Source organism: Salvelinus namaycush, unplaced genomic scaffold (assembly GCF_016432855.1).
Source record: "Salvelinus namaycush isolate Seneca unplaced genomic scaffold, SaNama_1.0 Scaffold344, whole genome shotgun sequence".
In the NCBI taxonomy this organism is placed as follows: domain Eukaryota; kingdom Metazoa; phylum Chordata; class Actinopteri; order Salmoniformes; family Salmonidae; genus Salvelinus; species Salvelinus namaycush.
In genome coordinates, this window is record NW_024060386.1 from 203932 (window position 1) to 224442 (window position 20511).

The 20511-nt window shown below is 44.9% G+C and overlaps 1 protein-coding gene across 1 annotated transcript in view; it reads right to left on the reverse strand.

The window, feature by feature from the left end:
• LOC120040352 (disintegrin and metalloproteinase domain-containing protein 19-like) overlaps positions 1 to 20283 on the reverse strand; it is a gene marked incomplete at both ends in the record, with an annotated part of 28912 nt that extends 8629 nt beyond the window's left edge. Inside the window, 6 exons of the mRNA XM_038985540.1 lie at positions 746 to 817; positions 3724 to 3789; positions 4065 to 4272; positions 6865 to 6941; positions 7144 to 7222; positions 20114 to 20283. Of these exons, the coding sequence (XP_038841468.1) occupies positions 746 to 817; positions 3724 to 3789; positions 4065 to 4272; positions 6865 to 6941; positions 7144 to 7222; positions 20114 to 20283 (672 nt within the window). The remainder of the gene's footprint in view (positions 1 to 745; positions 818 to 3723; positions 3790 to 4064; positions 4273 to 6864; positions 6942 to 7143; positions 7223 to 20113) is intronic.
• Positions 20284 to 20511: the final 228 nt, after the last annotated feature.

The following is a 20511-nucleotide window of genomic DNA, read 5'->3' on the forward strand; positions in this document are numbered from 1 at the left end:
TATTTGAAATCATTTTTGATGGCCACTGTTAAAAGTGGAGGATAACTGAGCTTTCTAGAGTTACCAGGCTATACTTAATTCTCAAATCCAAGAAATGAGTAGGCCTAAACTGCCCCATTTTAGAACCAGAGTGTTCAGCAGTGTTCAGCAGTGGTATTGTTCCATGCGAGTTAGCGCTCGCCAATGGCATTGAATGCATAGGGAAGACTGGGGCTAAATGTAACACGGGTCAGGTGTAACTAGGCCTACATTATATTCACAGTATAGGATCCTTGGTTGGCTGAGTGTCAGTGGAACAGTTTTTTTTTGGGGGGGGGGACAATCAAGTCATCAATATGTTTCTAACTAGCAACATTATAGCCTTATGTTTATACTTTTTAAAGTGTGTGATCTAACCTGCCTGATCATACGGACCTATATGTTATTGGGCTCATTTCTGGAGGGGGAAATTATATTTTAATTCAGTTTGCAGTAGAATGTTCTTATGAAAAGTCACCAGAACTGGCCTTCTCACAGTCCTTCTCCCCCACAAAATTGTAGGTCCCTCCACCACCTGTAGTATGCTGTGATATGTGCCTTTTGTCAGTATTATATTGTTTAGGTTAGTGTCTTATACCCCCCACCGCACCCCAAACTAAATGCCTCGTTAAATAAAGGTTAAATAAACAAAAATTATAAAACTAGGGGCCCCACAATCTCCCAAATCCCAAATGAACCACAGTGTTAATTTGTGTGGTTTTCTCACCTTGTCTACGTAGTTAGCTGCCTCCAGCAGTTTCGTCTTCGTCCTATTTAAGTCCCCGCCGTGCTTCTGAAACTACACAGACACACACAGTTACAGCCATGCTTGAAGAATTTCACCCGGAAGAGTAAGGACAGCAGGATGACCTCAACCAATCAGACACGTCAGACAGCAATAAAGGATATTAGAACAGACCCTGTTAGATCTCATTAGAACAGACCCTGTTAGATCTCCTTAGAACAGACCCTGTTAGGTCTCATTAGAACAGACCCTGTTAGGTCTCATTAGAACAGACCCTGTTAGGTCTCATTAGAACAGACCCTGTTAGGTCTCATTAGAACAGACCCTGTTAGATCTCATTAGAACAGACCCTGTTAGATCTCATTAGAACAGACCCTGTTAGATCTCATTAGAACAGACCCTGTTAGGTCTCATTAGAACAGACCCTGTTAGATCTCATTAGAACAGACCCTGTTAGATCTCATTAGAACAGACCCTGTTAGGTCTCATTAGAACAGACCCTGTTAGATCTCATTAGAACAGACCCTGTTAGATCTCATTAGAACAGACCCTGTTAGATCTCATTAGAACAGAACCTGTTAGATCTCCTTAGAACAGACCCTGTTAGGTCTCATTAGAACAGACCCTGTTAGGTCTCCTTAGAACAGAACCTGTTAGATCTCATTAGAACAGAACCTGTTAGATCTCATTAGAACAGACCCTGTTAGATCTCATTAGAACAGACCCTGTTAGGTCTCATTAGAACAGACCCTGTTAGATCTCATTAGAACAGACCCTGTTAGGTCTCATTAGAACAGAACCTGTTAGATCTCCTTAGAACAGACCCTGTTAGGTCTCATTAGAACAGACCCTGTTAGGTCTCCTTAGAACAGACCCTGTTAGATCTCATTAGAACAGACCCTGTTAGATCTCATTAGAACAGACCCTGTTAGGTCTCATTAGAACAGACCCTGTTAGATCTCATTAGAACAGACCCTGTTAGATCTCATTAGAACAGACCCTGTTAGGTCTCATTAGAACAGACCCTGTTAGGTCTCATTAGAACAGACCCTGTTAGATCTCCTTAGAACATACCCTGTTAGGTCTCATTAGAACAGACCCTGTTAGATCTCCTTAGAACAGAACCTGTTAGATCTCATTAGAACAGACTCTGTTAGATCTCATTAGAACAGAACCTGTTAGATCTCATTAGAACAGAACCTGTTAGATCTCCTTAGAACAGACCCTGTTAGGTCTCCTTAGAACAGACCCTGTTAGGTCTCATTAGAACAGAACCTGTTAGATCTCCTTAGAACAGACCCTGTTAGGTCTCATTAGAACAGACCCTGTTAGGTCTCATTAGAACAGACCCTGTTAGGTCTCCTTAGAACAGACCCTGTTAGATCTCATTAGAACAGACCCTGTTAGGTCTCATTAGAACAGACCCTGTTAGGTCTCCTTAGAACAGACCCTGTTAGGTCTCATTAGAACAGACCCTGTTAGGTCTCATTAGAACAGACCCTGTTAGGTCTCCTTAGAACAGACCCTGTTAGATCTCATTAGAACAGACCCTGTTAGATCTCCTTAGAACAGACCCTGTTAGATCTCATTAGAACAGACCCTGTTAGATCTCATTAGAACAGACCCTGTTAGGTCTCATTAGAACAGACCCTGTTAGGTCTCATTAGAACAGAACCTGTTAGATCTCATTAGAACAGAACCTGTTAGATCTCATTAGAACAGACTCTGTTAGATCTCATTAGAACAGACCCTGTTAGATCTCATTAGAACAGACCCTGTTAGGTCTCATTAGAACAGACCCTGTTAGGTCTCATTAGAACAGACCCTGTTAGGTCTCATTAGAACAGACCCTGTTAGATCTCATTAGAACAGACCCTGTTAGGTCTCATTAGAACAAACCCTGTTAGATCTCCTTAGAACAGACCCTGTTAGATCTCATTAGAACAGACTCTGTTAGATCTCATTAGAACAGACCCTGTTAGATCTCATTAGAACAGATCCTGTTAGATCTCATTAGAACAGACCCTGTTAGGTCTCATTAGAACAGACCCTGTTAGGTCTCATTAGAACAGAACCTGTTAGATCTCATTAGAACAGACCCTGTTAGATCTCATTAGAACAGACCCTGTTAGGTCTCATTAGAACAGACCCTGTTATATCTCATTAGAACAGACCCTGTTAGATCTCCTTAGAACAGACCCTGTTAGGTCTCATTAGAACAGACCCTGTTAGATCTCCTTAGAACAGACCCTGTTAGGTCTCATTAGAACAGACCCTGTTAGGTCTCATTAGAACAGAACCTGTTAGATCTCCTTAGAACAGAACCTGTTAGATCTCATTAGAACAGACCCTGTTAGATCTCATTAGAGCAGAACCTGTTAGATCTCATTAGAACAGACTCTGTTAGATCTCATTAGAACAGACCCTGTTAGATCTCATTAGAGCAGAACCTGTTAGATCTCATTAGAACAGAACCTGTTAGATCTCATTAGAACAGACCCTGTTAGATCTCATTAGAGCAGAACCTGTTAGATCTCATTAGAACAGAACCTGTTAGATCTCATTAGAACAGACCCTGTTAGATCTCATTAGAGCAGAACCTGTTAGATCTCATTAGAACAGACCCTGCTAGATCTCATTAGAACAGACCCTGTTAGATCTCATTAGAACAGACCCTGTTAGGTCTCATTAGAACAGACCCTGTTAGGTCTCATTAGAACAGACCCTGTTAGATCTCATTAGGGGGGAGTGGGGAGGATGTGGATGAAGTATGACGATAGAGAGATGAAGGGATGGGGGGGATGTAACAGAGTGATGGATGGTCTCTAGTTCAGTCTTTCCTTGGGGTATGAGTCACAGGTCAGAAGAGGAGATGAAGGTCATGCATCCTTTCCACGCTCTCAACTGACAGACTGGAATAAATGGCCATGTAAAATGGACGAAGGTGTCTGGCCTCTTACCTCAGCATGGTCAGCTACCAGCAGCAGCTCTACATACTTCATACTCTGGCCCACGTCTCTACGCTCCTGGAGAAAATTAGGACATATTAGAGAACTTTACAGCCAACTACTACAGTGCATGATTACTTGTTATAAGCATGGTCGCGCACCACACACATAACCCCGCCCCCATAATGGTTTATTATCAACTCATAGTATGTTTTGCCTCTATTTTTTATCAGTCTTAAAATGCCTGACATTTCTTGGATATTTCATTGATACAAAGCAGCCCTCTATTCACTGGAGAAGATAGTGGTTGTTCTCATATCAGATACCAGTCTAATCATCCCTCCTCCACTCACCCTTCCGCCCTGCGCCGTCATCATTCCCTGGATGAGGTCATCCAGACCCTCCCCCTGGCCCTGGTTGCTATGGCGATGCCCGCAAGTTCCGTTAGGCAGACGGAGGTTCTCGGCTCGGAACACAGCGTGAGGAGGCTGTGTATCCATGGTGACAGCAGGCAGGGGTTCTATCAGATAACTGACGCTGGTGTTCACCGTAATCAGTCCCCTAGGGAAACCGAGATCTGAATCACAACAGTTCCAGGCTAGAAAACAAACTAAAACTATTATAGCTGGGGAAAACGTAGTGGTTTTTCAGTCTCTGGTTTAAGAGAGAATCCATCAAATAACTATTGAGAGAAGTTAGATATGGCAGAATGTAAAACTAGAAACAGATGGGATTTACATGTCAGGTCTGAGACAACTAAATCCTGGCTGAACTGTATGTTGAACTGTGTATATAAATCCTGATACCGGATGGGTATCACGAGTAGAGAGAAATAGAGAGACAGATAGAGAAAGAAAGAAAGAAAGAAGGAAAGAAAGAAGGAGGAGTGAGAGAGAGAGACAGATAGAGAAAGAAGGAGGAGGGAGAGAGAGACAGATAGAGAAAGAAGGAGGAGGGAGAGAGAGAGACAGATAGAGAAAGAAGGAGGAGGGAGAAAGAGAGAGAGATAGAGAAAGAAAGAAAGAAGGAGGGAGAAAGAGAGAGAGATAGAGAAAGAAGGAGGAAGAGAGAGAGACAGATAGAGAAAGAAGGAGGAGGGAGAAAGAGAGAGAGATAGAGAAAGAAAGAAAGGAGGAGGGAGAAAGAGAGAGAGATAGAGAAAGAAGGAGGGAGAGAGACAGATAGAGAAAGAAGGAGGAGGGAGAGAGACAGAGAGATAGAGAAAGAAGGAGGAGGGAGAGAGAGACAGATAGAGAAAGAAGGAGGATGGAGAAAGAGAGAGAGAGATAGAGAAAGAAGGAGGAGGGAGAAAGAGAGAGATAGAGAAAGAAGGAGGAGGGAGAAAGAGAGAGAGATAGAGAAAGAAGGAGGAGGGAGGAAGAGAGAGAGAGAAAGAAAGAAAGAAGAAGAGAGAGAGAAGGAAGAGTAGAAAAATAGAGATTAAATTGGATTAGGGAGACACCCAGCACATATCAGGTTCTGACTCAGTGGGGATTGGATCAGGGAGACACCCAGCACATATCAGGTTCTGACTCAGTGGGGATTGGATCAGGGAGACACCCAGCACATATCAGGTTCTGACTCAGTAGGGGTTGGATCAAGGAGACACCCAGCACATATCATGTTCTGACTCAGTGGGGATTGGATCAGGGAGACACCCAGCACATATCAGGTTCTGACTCAGTGGGGATTGGATCAGGGAGACACCCAGCACATATCAGGTTCTGACTCAGTGGGGATTGGATCAGGGAGACACCCAGCACATATCAGGTTCTGACTCAGTGGGGATTGGATCAGGGAGACACCCAGCACATATCAGGTTCTGACTCAGTGGGGATTGGATCAGGGAGACACCCAGCACATATCAGGTTCTGACTCAGTGGGGATTGGATCAGGGAGACACCCAGCACATATCAGGTTCTGACTCAGTGGGGATTGGATCAGGGAGACACCCAGCACATATCAGGTTCTGACTCAGTGGGGATTGGATCAGGGAGACACCCAGCAAATAGCACCCTTCTCCAGATGCTTTCTACAGCCCTGTGTGTGTGTGTGTGTGTGTGTGTGTGTGTGTGTGTGTGTGTGTGTGTGTGTGTGTGTGTGTGTGTGTGTGTGTGTGTGTGTGTGTGTGTGTGTGTGTGTGTGTGTGTGTTATTCTCCTATAACCGTCTCCTCTGTGAACCCAGAAAGGAAACAACGGCACGGCTGGATCCCAACCTCTAAACTTCCTCCCTGATGCTGCTGGAGCCTCAATGACTTAACATGGAACCCAATGACCTAGAAACACACTGGCCTGTATATCTCAGCAACCTCTAAACTTCCTCCCTGATGCTGCTGGAGCCTCAATGACTTAACATGGAACCCAATGACCTAGAAACACACTGGCCTGTATATCTCAGCAACCTCTAAACTTCCTCCCTGATGCTGCTGGAGCCTCAATGACTTAACATGGAACCCAATGACCTAGAAACACACTGGCCTGTATATCTCAGCAACCTCTAAACTTCCTCCCTGATGCTGCTGGAGCCTCAATGACTTAACATGGAACCCAATGACCTAGAAACACACTGGCCTGTATATCTCAGCAACCTCTAAACTTCCTCCCTGATGCTGCTGGAGCTTCAATGACTTAACATGGAACCCAATGACCTAGAAACACACTGGCCTGTATATCTCAGCAACCTCTAAACTTCCTCCCTGATGCTGCTGGAGCCTCAATGACTTAACATGGAACCCAATGACCTGGAAACACACTGGCCTGTATATCTCAGCAACCTCTAAACTTCCTCCCTGATGCTGCTGGAGCCTCAATGACTTAACATGGAACCCAATGACCTGGAAACACACTGGCCTGTATATCTCAGCAACCTCTAAACTTCCTCCCTGATGCTGCTGGAGCCTCAATGACTTAACATGGAACCCAATGACCTAGAAACACACTGGCCTGTATATCTCAGCAGTCAGTGCATGGCCAATAAATAAACCATCTTTTCACCTGCTCTCCTATTGTGTTGGTTTGAGAATGACCGTGTGACAAATATATGTCTGAATTGTCATTCAAATAAAATGTATTAATATTTAGGAGGCATGTCTTATTCAATGCCGTTAGTGATCACCACGTTCACCAGAAATGTTACCTGTGGTAACTCTTACCTGAGACCTGAGCAGGTGCTGAGTGCTGCACTGGACCCCTCCACACCACGGACGTCACCATGGTAGAAACAGTGGCCCTGCAACATGAGAGGAGAGTTAAACAAACTCATATCATGCACTTTTCTTTTCGCGATGATGTCACCTAAGATTTAAGAGCTTGGTTAGCCTGTCTCTGATTCAGCCAACTTTCTGCCATTTGACATCCACAAATCAGAAAAAGGCTGGTTACATGATTACCCCCCTATTGTGAGATGCTTTAGAACACCCCATTGAACTCACAGTGCTGGGTGGATTGGAGGTCTGGCGGGAACCACTGGGACTGTACCATATCTCCTGATATCCGGGGGCCAATAACTGCCTGGAACATACGGAACGGGAGAGAGAGAGAACATTACCTCACTGAAACCAGTGCTGGTGAATAGAATACACTGTCACCACAAAGGGGAGCAGGGTGCTTCAGTCAGAGAGAACAGAGAGAGGGAAAGGGAATGAGAACATGACAGGATTGTGATAGAGTGAGTGAGAGAGGACGAGAGAGAATGAGAGTGAGCGATGAAAACTGAGAAAAGAAGAGAGAGAGAAGTACTGTATTCCTCTCCAGGGGCACACAGCTCATGAAACATTAATTGTGACATTCTGAGTTACAAAGGGAAAGAGAGTGCCTCAAAGCATTACAAAGAGATACACAGATAGATACACAGAGAAATACACAGAGAGATAGAGATACAGAGAGATACAGAGACAGATAGATACACAGAGAGACAGATATAAAGAGAGACAGAAAGATACACATAGAGATAGAGATACAGAGAGATATAGAGAGACAGAGCGATACACAGAGAGATACACAGAAAGACAGATATAAAGAGAGATACAGAGATACAGAGAGAGACTGAGATAAAGCCCTTTGAATTTAATTTAATTGATAGAGATACACAGAGAGACAGATATATAGAGAGATATATAGAGAGATACACAGAGAGAGACAGAGATAGATATACACAGAGAGACAAAAATAAAGAGAGATACACAGAGAGAGACAGAGATAGATATACAGAGAGAGACAGATATATAGAGAGATACACAGAGAGAGACAGAGATAGATATACACAGAGAGACAGATATATAGAGAGATACACAGAGAGAGACAGAGATAGATATACACAGAGAGACAGATATATAGAGAGATACACAGAGAGAGACAGAGATAGATATACACAGAGAGACAGATATAAAGAGAGATACACAGAGAGAGACAGAGATAGATATACACAGAGAGACATATATATAGAGAGATACACAGAGAGACAGATATATAGAGAGATACAGAGAGACAGAAATATAGAGAGATACACAGAGAGAGACAGAGATAGATATACACAGAGAGACAGAAATAAAGAGAGATACACAGAGAGAGACAGAGATAGATATACACAGAGAGACAGATATAAAGAGAGATACACAGAGAGAGACAGAGATAGGGAGAGATACAGAGAGACAGATATATAGAGAGATACACAGAGAGAGACAGAGATAGGGAGAGATACAGAGAGACAGATATATAGAGAGATACACAGAGAGAGACAGAGATAGAGATACACAGAGAGAGACAGAGATAGATATACACAGAGAGACAGAAATAAAGAGCAACCCAGACTCAACCCTATTAAAGAAACAATCCTATCTACAACATATACAATCCCAAACCTTTCTGTCCGGTCAGAAAAGCTATTTTCTCCCCAGACATTTGGATAATAACTATGTCTACATCAATAGAGTGACTGTTTGTTTGTCCAACGACACTGTGACAGGGCTTTCAGTCAACTCTTACTTCTGGACTTTTCTAACGTCCTAACTGAATGGGTTCATGCTGAATTTGGAGTGTCACTCTGGGTAAACTCATAGTTAGGAGTATGTGATAGTCTGGTCAAACACACGCAGATGCTCTATAGACAGACCAACAAACATTCAGGGGTCTTGTGCAGATGTTTATTTTGTTGCTCTGATTGGTTCCAAGTCTGTCTCAATCCACACTTCCTGTTTTCATTCAAATATTAAACCACACACTACCAGCTGTTATGGGTCTCTCTCTTTCTCTCTCCCTCCCTCTCTCTCCCTCCCCCTCTCTCTCTCCCTCTCTCTCCCTCCCTCTCTCTCCCTCTCTCTCCCTCCCTCTCTCTCTCCCAGATCCATCAAACTAAGGAATGCAGTTGGACCATGCTGAACACACACACACACACACACACACACACACACACACACACACACACACACACACACACACACACACACACACACACACACACACACACACACACACACACACACACACACACACACACACACACACACACATACACTTGCGAGACATCTTTCTTCATCACTGGGTTTGGCTGAGGGCTCACACGAATAGCTAGAACAAACTCAAGATTATCTATACCTCCACCCATCTCTCTATCCATCCATCTCTTCTATACCTCCACCCATCTCTCTATCCATCCATCTTTTCTATACCTCCACCCATCTCTCTATCCATCCATCTCTTCTATACCTCTATCCATCTCTCTATCATCCATCTTTTCTATACCTCCACCCATCTCTCTATCATCCATCTCTTCTATACCTCTATCAATATCTCTATCCATCCATCTCTTCTATACCTCCACCCATCTCTCTATCCATCCATCTCTTCTATACCTCCACCCATCTCTCTATCCATCCATCTCTTCTATACCTCCATCCATATCTCTATCCATCCATCTCTCTATACCTCTACCCATATCTCTATCCATCCATCTCTTCTATACCTCTACCCATATCTCTATCCATCCATCTCTTCTATACCTCTACCCATCTTTTCTATCTCTCTATCTTGGACAGATGGTAGTTTCTCCTGAGGGCTAGTTTCAGTTTCAAACACAGAGCCATCAGCAACGATCAACTGTCATCATTATCTAGCATCAAATCTATATACCATCAAATCTATATATCACCAAATCTATACCATCAAATCTATATATCACCAAATCTATACCATCAAATCTATATAATCAAATCTATATATCACCAAATCTATACCATCAAATCTATATAATCAAATCTATATATCATCAAATCTATATACCATCAAATCTATATAGCATCAAATCTATATATCACCAAATCTATACCATCAAATCTATATAATCAAATCTATATATCATCAAATCTATATACCATCAAATCTATATAGCATCAAATCTATACCATCAAATCTATATATCATCAAATCTATATACCTGTCACGTTCCTGACCTGTTTTCTGTTAGTTTTGTATGTGTTAGTTGGTCAGGATGTGAGTTTGGGTGGGCAGTCTATGTTTTGTGTTTCTATGTTGGTAAATGGGTGACCTGATATGGCTCTCAATTAGAGGCAGGTGGTTTTCATTTCCTCTGATTGAGAGCCATATTAAGGTAGGTGTTTTCACATTGATTGTTGTGGGTGGTTGTCTCCTGTGTCAGTGTCTGTATGTTACGCCACACGGGACTGTTTCGGTATCGTTCGTTCGTTTTGTATGTAGTCTGTTTCCTGTTCATGCGTTCTTCACGTTATATGTAAGTTCGTGTCCAGGTCTGTCTACATCGTTTATTTGTTTTGTAGTTTATCAAGTGTATTTCGTTTCGTCTTCGTCTTGTTTAATAAATCATTATGTCACATAACCACGCTGCATTTTGGTCGAATCACTACTCCTCCTTTTCGGATGAAGAGGAGGAGGAACGCCGTTACAGAACCACCCACCAACAAAAGATCAAGCAGCGGTGTAACGGGAGGAAGGGACAGCGCAAGAAGGAGGAATGGACATGGGAGGATGTTTTGGACGGTAAGGGTTGCTACACATGGGAGGAGATCCTGGCTGGAAAGGATCGCCTCCCATGGGAACAGCTGGAGGCAGCTCGGAGAGCGGAGGAAACCGGAGAGGAACCGGCGTTATGAGGGGACGCGTCTAGCACGGAAGCCCGAAAAGCCCGTGAGTACTACCCAAAAATTTCTTGGGGGGGGGGCTAAGAGGTAGTGGGCCAAGGGCAGGTAGGAGACCTGCGCCCACTTCCCAGGTTAACCGTGGAGAGCGGGAGTACGGGCAGACACCGTGTTACGCAGTAGAGCGCACGGTGTCTCCTGTACGTGTGCATAGCCCGGTGCGGGTTATTCCACCTCCCCGCACTGGTAGGGCTAGATTGAGCGTTGAGCCGGATGTCATGAAGCCGGCCCTACATATCTGGCCACCAGTACGTCTCCTCGGGCCGGCTTACATGGCACCAGCCTTACGCATGGTGTCCCCGGTTCGCCTACATAGCCCGGTGCGGGTTATTCCACCTCCCCGCACTGGTCGGGCGACGGGGAGCATTCAACCAGGTAAGGTTGGGCAGGCTCAGTGCTCAAGGGAGCCAGTACGCCTGCACGGTCCGGTATTTCCGGCGCCACCTCCCCGCCCCAGCCCAGTACCATCAGTGCCTACTCCACGCACCAGGCTTCCAGTGCGTTTCCAGAGCCCTGTTCCTCCTCCACGCACTCTCCCTATGGTGCGTGTCTCCAGCCCAGTGCCTCCAGTTCCGGCACCACGCACTAAGCCACCTGTGCGTCTCCAGAGCCCTGTACACACTGTTCCTTCTCCCCGCACTCGCCCTGAGGTGCGTGCCCTTAGCCCGGTACCACCAGTGCCGGTACCACGCACCAGGCCTATAGTGCGCTTCGAGAGGTCAGTGTGCCCTGTCCCTGCTCCCCGCACTAGCCTGAAGGTGCGTGTCCTTAGCCCGGTGCCTCCAGTTCCGGCACCACGCACCAGGCCTACAGTGCGTCTCATCCGGCCTGAGCCATCCGTCTCCCCAGCGCCATCTGAGCCATCCGTCTCCCCAGCGCCATCTGAGCCATCCGTCTCCCCAGCGCCATCTGAGCCATCCGTCTCCCCAGCGCCATCTGAGCCATCCGTCTGCCCAGCGCCGTCTGAGCCATCCGTCTGTCCCGAGCCATTAGAGCCGCCCGTCTGTCCCGAGCCGTCAGAGCCGTTAGTCAGTCAGGAGCCGCTAGAGCCATTCGTCAGTCAGGATCTGCCAGAGCCGCCAACCAGACAGGATCTGCCAGAGCCGCCAACCAGACAGAATCTGCCAGAGCCGCCAACCAGACAGGATCTGCCAGAGCCGCCAACCAGACAGGATCTGCCAGAGCCGCCAACCAGACAGGATCTGCCAGAGCCGCCAGCGAGCCATGAGCGTCCAGAGCCGCCAGCGAGCCATGAGCGTCCAGAGCCGTCAGCGAGCCATGAGCGTCCAGAGCCGTCAGCGAGCCATGAGCGTCCAGAGCCGTCAGCCAGCCATGAGCGTCCAGAGCCGTCAGCCAGCCATGAGCTGCCCCTCAGCCCAGAGCTGCCATTAATCCTGAACTGCCCCTCAGTCCAGAGCTGTCTCTCTGTCCGGAGCTGCCCTTCAGCCCGGAGTTGCCCCTCTATCCTGAGCTACCTCTCTATCCTGACCTACCTCTCTGTCCTGAGCTACCTTATCCCGGTGCTGCCCCTTGTCCCGGTGCTGCCCCTTATTTTGATGTTACCCTGTAAATTAAGTGGGTGTAATAGGAGGGTGGTCAGTCGGAGGGGGAGACGTAAGCTGGGATTGACTATGGTGGGGTGGGGACCTCGCCCAGAGCCTGAGCCACCACCGTGGTCAGATGCCCACCCAGACCCTCCCCTAGACTTTGTGCTGGTGCGCCCGGAGTTCGCACCTTAAGGGGGGGGGGTTATGTCACGTTCCTGACCTGTTTTCTGTTAGTTTTGTATGTGTTAGTTGGTCAGGACGTGAGTTTGGGTGGGCAGTCTATGTTTTGTGTTTCTATGTTGGTAAATGGGTGACCTGATATGGCTCTCAATTAGAGGCAGGTGGTTTTCATTTCCTCTGATTGAGAGCCATAGTAAGGTAGGTGTTTTCACATTGATTGTTGTGGGTGGTTGTCTCCTGTGTCAGTGTCTGTATGTTACGCCACACGGGACTGTTTCGGTATCGTTCGTTCGTTTTGTATGTAGTCTGTTTCCTGTTCATGCGTTCTTCACGTTATATGTAAGTTCGTGTCCAGGTCTGTCTACATCGTTTATTTGTTTTGTAGTTTATCAAGTGTATTTCGTTTCGTCTTCGTCTTGTTTAATAAATCATTATGTCACATAACCACGCTGCATTTTGGTCGAATCACTACTCCTCCTTTTCGGATGAAGAGGAGGAGGAACGCCGTTACAATACCATCAAATCTATATAGAATCAAATCTATATCACCAAATCTATATCATCAAATCTATATACCATCAAATCTATATAGCATCAAATCTATTTCACCAAATCTATACCATCAAATCTATATTTTCAAATCTATATATCACCAAATCTATATATCACCAAATCTATATAGCATCAAATCTATATCATCAATTCAATACTCATCTTTAAAACCAAAACTATTTAGGGCAAAAGAGTTCATCTTAAAAAAGGAAATAGAGGAACTAACAGTACAGATAGATAGTAATAAAAACTCTAACATAGAGGAACTAACAGTACAGATAGATAGTAATAAAAACTCTAACATAGAGGAACTAACAGTACAGATAGATAGCAATAAAAACTCTAACATAGAGGAACTAACAGTACAGATAGATAGTAATAAAACTCTAACATAGAGGAACTAACAGTACAGATAGATAGTAATAAAAACTCTAACATAGAGGAACTAACAGTACAGATAGATAGCAATAAAAACTCTAACATAGAGGAACTAACAGTACAGATAGATAGTAATAAAACTCTAACATAGAGGAACTAACAGTACAGATAGATAGTAATAAAACTCTAACATAGAGGAACTAACAGTACAGATAGATAGTAATTAAACTCTAACATAGAGGAACTAACAGTACAGATAGATAGTAATAAAAACTCTAACATAGAGGAACTAACAGTACAGATAGATAGTAATAAAAACTCTAACATAGAGGAACTAACAGTACAGATAGATAGTAATAAAAACTCTAATATAGAGGAACTAACAGTACAGATAGATAGTAATTAAACTCTAACATAGAGGAACTAACAGTACAGATAGATAGTAATAAAACTCTAACATAGAGGAACTAACAGTACAGATAGATAGTAATAAAACTCTAACATAGAGGCACAGAATAAGTTAGAGGAAAACTAAAAGAAATGGAGGGACTTATTTAAGAAAGATCAAGTGTAATATATTGTAAAAATAAAGCAAACTGGATGGGATATGGGTATAAATGCACCAAATTATTATTTTTATCTTCAACATAGAAATTCTAACAAAAATAATGTATAGCAATGTGTTTTCCATGATTTACCAAACTATATTTTGAAAGAAGAAGCAACGTATTTTAATTTCATTCTCCTCCATTTCCACTAACTGAAGTTAATTGAAATGATTTGTTTTCTATGAATAATGTAAAATTAACAGCTATACAGGAAGACTCATGTGAAGACCTAATTACAGAGGAGGAACTTCTAGATTCAATTAAAGCCTTCAAGTCTGGGAAAACTCCAGGGCTGGACGTCATACCAGTTGAGGTATATCAAATATTTTTCAATGTACTCAAAGGTACGTTATTAACATGTTTTAACCACTCTTAAAAATGGTAGACTATCAAATACTGATTTCACTATTACTGAAACAGGACCCAGGTGGTAAATATTAAGATCCAGTCCACCTAAAAAACTGGTGACCGCTTACACCTCAGTGTTGTGATGCCAAAATCCTAGAAAAATGCATATGGCATAGAATTAAAAATGTATTGTCGGATATTATTCATTCAAATCAGACAGGTTTCTTACATGGACGATAGATTGGAGATAATATAAGACAAGTACTGGAAACAATAGAACACTATGAAATATCTGGGAAACCTGGTCTGGTATTCATAGCTGACTTTAAAAAGGCCTTTGATAAAGTACAACTGGAGAAGAGAAACTCTTATACAATGGGTTAAAGCTATGTATAGTAACCCAAGATGTAAAATAGTCAATAATGGCTACTTCTCGGAAAGTATTAAATTGTCAATAGGAGTAAAACAAGGCTTTCCACTATCGCCATATCTATTTTATTATGGCCATTGAAATGTCAACTATTAAAATTCGATTCAAAAATAACATTGAGGGACTACAAATGCAGGTCTTAAAAACAAAGGTGTCATTGTACACTGACGATTCATGTTTTCTTTTAAATTATCTTTTGGTTCCCTGCACAGCCTCATAGAGAGGATCTAGATACTTTTTCTAACCTCTCTAGATTAAAACTGAATTATGATAAGTGCCCCATATTACGTATTGGATCACTGAAAAATGCAACTTTTACATTACCGTGTAGTTTACCAATAAAATGGTCCGAAGGTGAAGTGGACAAACTCAGTATTCATATCACAAAAGATACAATGAATTTTAATAGAAAGCTATCCAAATTAGATAAGATTTTGCTACCATGGAAAGGACAACACTTGTCTATTTGTGGAAATATCACCCTGATTAATTCTTTAGTCAAATCCAAGTTTACTTATCTATAGGATCGGTGTCCCTAAACCGGGAAGGTTGTTGCTAACTTGCGCTAATGTGACCAGAATGACATGGTAAACAACAGCCAACTTTCCAGGACAAAGACATGTCTTATATGGGCAGAAAGCTTAAATTCTTGTTAATCTAACCGCAGTGTCCAATTTACAGTAGCTATTACAGTGAAAAAATACCATGCTATTGTTTGAGGAGAGTGCACAACAACAAAACACTTTTATCACAGCAACTGGTTTGATACATTCACCTCTGAAGGTAAATAATGTACTTACATTCAGTAATCTTGCTCTACTTTGTCATCCTGAGGGTCCCAGAGACAAAATGTAGCATAGTTTTGTTTGATAAAATACATTTTTATATTCAAATGTAGAAACTGGGTTCTCCAGTTTGAACCCCTGCTGTCTCTGTATATTCCACTTGATTTAGAACGGCAAGCCAGACAAAATTAAACGGGCCTATTTATATAATGAATAGAAATTTGAAATACTATTGAACACGGGGTGAGCCATTCATACTAATGGCTCACCCCGTGTTCAGAAATGGCAATTTTCCCTTAATTCGGATTACAAACTCTCACTTTCGGTTATTTGAATTTGAAATAATCTCCAAAATATTGCTATTTTTAAAACAAGCAATAGATAGCTGGTTGAAATTTCAGTTTAATCCAACAGAAAAGACAGAACTAATATAACAAATATTATGGTTAAACTCAAATATAATATTTGATTAAAAAAAGACAAAAAATAAATAGATGTCTATATGTAATCTTTGTCAATTATATTATAAATCGGACTGGTGGAGTTATGTTGCACATGCAGTTAACAAAAATCTATGGAAATGTCTTCTCTATCCAAAATTACAACTAACTGACTGCAGCATTACTGAAAAAATGGAGGAGGCAAGTGGAAAGCGGAAGAAGGTAAGGAACTTGTCTGTCGGCATTAAAGACCAAAATTGGCTAAAGTGATAAATAAAAAAGTATACCAGTTCCATTTAAGGACGAAAAATGTACAGCTGCACCATACAGGTTGCAAAAATAGTTGGGAAGAGATTTGAAATGTACCAATTCCATGGTACATTGTTTATGAACTGGTTTATACACAACACGACGCCGGATTCAAAACAGAGAGTTTTTCAATTTAAATTATTATACAAAATACTTGCAACCAATAGAATGGTGGCAGTTTTTGGTCGTAGGTTCAGGAATGGCTGAAAAAATGCAACATTTCTTGGAGCTAACTCTGCAAATAGCACTGCTGGGTGATTTGATAAGTCATAGTCAATAGATCAATAATATAATAATACTCTTAGCAAAGGTGTTAATCTTTAATTTACAATCTCGAGAAACTGTGAGAATAGGAAGGTTCAGAACTTTGTGAAAAGTCACAGCGCAGTTGAAAAATATGTGGCAAACAGAAAACTGGATGGTCTTCAGAGATAGATGGGAGGGGTTGAGGAGAGCTGAAGGCTGGGACTGGATGGTCTTCAGAGATAGATGGGAGGGGTTGAGGAGAGCTGAAGGATGGGACTGGATGGTCTTCAGAGATAGATGGGAGGGGTTGAGGAGAGCAGAAGGCTGGGACTGGATGGTCTTCAGAGATAGATGGGAGGGGTTGAGTGGAGCTGAAGGCTGGGACTGGATGGTCTTCAGAGATAGATGGGAGGGGTTGAGGAGAGCTGAAGGCTGGGACTGGATGGTCTTCAGAGATAGATGGGAGGGGTTGAGGAGAGCTGAAGGGTGGGACTGGATGGTCTTCAGAGATAGATGGGAGGGGTTGAGGAGAGCTGAAGGCTGGGACTGGATGGTCTTCAGAGATAGATGGGAGGGGTTGAGGGGAGCTGAAGGATGGGACTGGATGGTCTTCAGAGATAGATGGGAGGGGTTGAGTGGAGCTGAAGGCTGGGACTGGATGGTCTTCAGAGATAGATGGGAGGGGTTGAGGAGAGCTGAAGGGTGGGACTGGATGGTCTTCAGAGATAGATGGGAGGGGTTGAGGAGAGCTGAAGGGTGGGACTGGATGGTCTTCAGAGATAGATGGGAGGGGTTGAGGAGAGCTGAAGGGTGGGACTGGATGGTCTTCAGAGATAGATGGGAGGGGTTGAGGAGAGCTGAAGGGTGGGACTGGATGGTCTTCAGAGATAGATGGGAGGGGTTGAGGAGAGCTGAAGGGTGGGACTGGATGGTCTTCAGAGATAGATGGGAGGGGTTGAGGAGAGCTGAAGGGTGGGACTGGATGGTCTTCAGAGATAGATGGGAGGGGTTGAGGAGAGCTGAAGGCTGGGACTGGATGGTCTTCAGAGATAGATGGGAGGGGTTGAGGAGAGCTGAAGGCTGGGACTGGATGGTCTTCAGAGATAGATGGGAGGGGTTGAGGAGAGCTGAAGGCTGGGACTGGATGGTCTTCAGAGATAGATGGGAGGGGTTGAGGAGAGCTGAAGGGTGGGACTGGATGGTCTTCAGAGATAGATGGGAGGGGTTGAGGAGAGCTGAAGGGTGGGACTGGATGGTCTTCAGAGATAGATGGGAGGGGTTGAGGAGAGCTGAAGGCTGGGACTGGATGGTCTTCAGAGATAGATGGGAGGGGTTGAGGAGAGCTGAAGGCTGGGACTGGATGGTCTTCAGAGATAGATGGGAGGGGTTGAGGAGAGCTGAAGGCTGGGACTGGATGGTCTTCAGAGATAGATGGGAGGGGTTGAGGAGAGCTGAAGGCTGGGACTGGATGGTCTTCAGAGATAGATGGGAGGGGTTGAGGAGAGCTGAAGGCTGGGACTGGATGGTCTTCAGAGATAGATGGGAGGGGTTGAGGAGAGCTGAAGGGTGGGACTGGATGGTCTTCAGAGACAGATGGGAGGGGTTGAGGAGAGCTGAAGGATGGGACTGGATGGTCTTCAGAGATAGATGGGAGGGGTTGAGGAGAGCTGAAGGCTGGGACTGGATGGTCTTCAGAGATAGATGGGAGGGGTTGAGGAGAGCTGAAGGCTGGGACTGGATGGTCTTCAGAGATAGATGGGAGGGGTTGAGTGGAGCTGAAGGCTGGGACTGGATGGTCTTCAGAGATAGATGGGAGGGGTTGAGGAGAGCTGAAGGGTGGGACTGGATGGTCTTCAGAGATAGATGGGAGGGGTTGAGGAGAGCTGAAGGCTGGGACTGGATGGTCTTCAGAGATAGATGGGAGGGGTTGAGGGGAGCTGAAGGCTGGGACTGGATGGTCTTCAGAGATAGATGGGAGGGGTTGAGTGGAGCTGAAGGGTGGGACTGGATGGTCTTCAGAGATAGATGGGAGGGGTTGAGGAGAGCTGAAGGGTGGGACTGGATGGTCTTCAGAGATAGATGGGAGGGGTTGAGGAGAGCTGAAGGATGGGACTGGATGGTCTTCAGAGATAGATGGGAGGGGTTGAGGAGAGCTGAAGGGTGGGACTGGATGGTCTTCAGAGATAGATGGGAGGGGTTGAGGAGAGCTGAAGGGTGGGACTGGATGGTCTTCAGAGATAGATGGGAGGGGTTGAGGAGAGCTGAAGGGTGGGACTGGATGGTCTTCAGAGATAGATGGGAGGGGTTGAGGGGAGCTGAAGGATGGGACTGGATGGTCTTCAGAGATAGATGGGAGGGGTTGAGGAGAGCTGAAGGGTGGGACTGGATGGTCTTCAGAGATAGATGGGAGGGGTTGAGGAGAGCTGAAGGGTGGGACTGGATGGTCTTCAGAGATAGATGGGAGGGGTTGAGTGGAGCTGAAGGATGGGACTGGATGGTCTTCAGAGATAGATGGGAGGGGTTGAGTGGAGCTGAAGGATGGGACTGGATGGTCTTCAGAGATAGATGGGAGGGGTTGAGGAGAGCTGAAGGGTGGGACTGGATGGTCTTCAGAGATAGATGGGAGGGGTTGAGGAGAGCTGAAGGCTGGGACTGGATGGTCTTCAGAGATAGATGGGAGGGGTTGAGGAGAGCTGAAGGCTGGGACTGGATGGTCTTCAGAGATAGATGGGAGGGGTTGAGGAGAGCTGAAGGATGGGACTGGATGGTCTTCAGAGATAGATGGGAGGGGTTGAGGAGAGCTGAAGGCTGGGACTGGATGGTCTTCAGAGATAGATGGGAGGGGTTGATGAGAGCTGAAGGCTGGGACTGGATGGTCTTCAGAGATAGATGGGAGGGGTTGAGGAGAGCTGAAGGATGGGACTGGATGGTCTTCAGAGATAGATGGGAGGGGTTGATGAGAGCTGAAGGCTGGGACTGGATGGTCTTCAGAGATAGATGGGAGGGGTTGAGGAGAGCTGAAGGCTGGGACTGGATGGTCTTCAGAGATAGATGGGAGGGGTTGAGGAGAGCTGAAGGGTGGGACTGGATGGTCTTCAGAGATAGATGGGAGGGGTTGAGGAGAGCTGAAGGATGGGACTGGATGGTCTTCAGAGATAGATGGGAGGGGTTGAGGAGAGCTGAAGGCTGGGACTGGATGGTCTTCAGAGATAGATGGGAGGGGTTGAGGAGAGCTGAAGGGTGGGACTGGATGGTCTTCAGAGATAGATGGGAGGGGTTGAGGAGAGCTGAAGGGTGGGACTGGATGGTCTTCAGAGATAGATGGGAGGGGTTGAGGAGAGCTGAAGGCTGGGACTGGATGGTCTTCAGAGATAGATGGAAGGGGTTGAAGGTAGCAGAAGGCTGAGACTGGATGGTCTTCAGAGATAGATGGGAGGGGTTGAAGGTAGCAGAAGGCTGAGACTGGATGGTCTTCAGAGATAGATGGGAGGGGTTGAAGGTAGCAGAAGGCTGAGACTGGATGGTCTTCAGAGATAGATGGGAGGGGTTGAAGGTAGCAGAAGGCTGAGACTGGATGGTCTTCAGAGATAGATGGGAGGGGTTGAGGAGAGCTGAAGGCTGAGACTGGATGGTCTTCAGAGATAGATGGGAGGGGTTGAGGAGAGCTGAAGGGTGGGACTGTATGGTCTTCAGAGATAGATGGGAGGGGTTGAAGGTAGCAGAAGGCTGAGACTGGATGGTCTTCAGAGATAGATGGGAGGGGTTGAAGGTAGCAGAAGGCTGAGACTGGATGGTCTTCAGAGATAG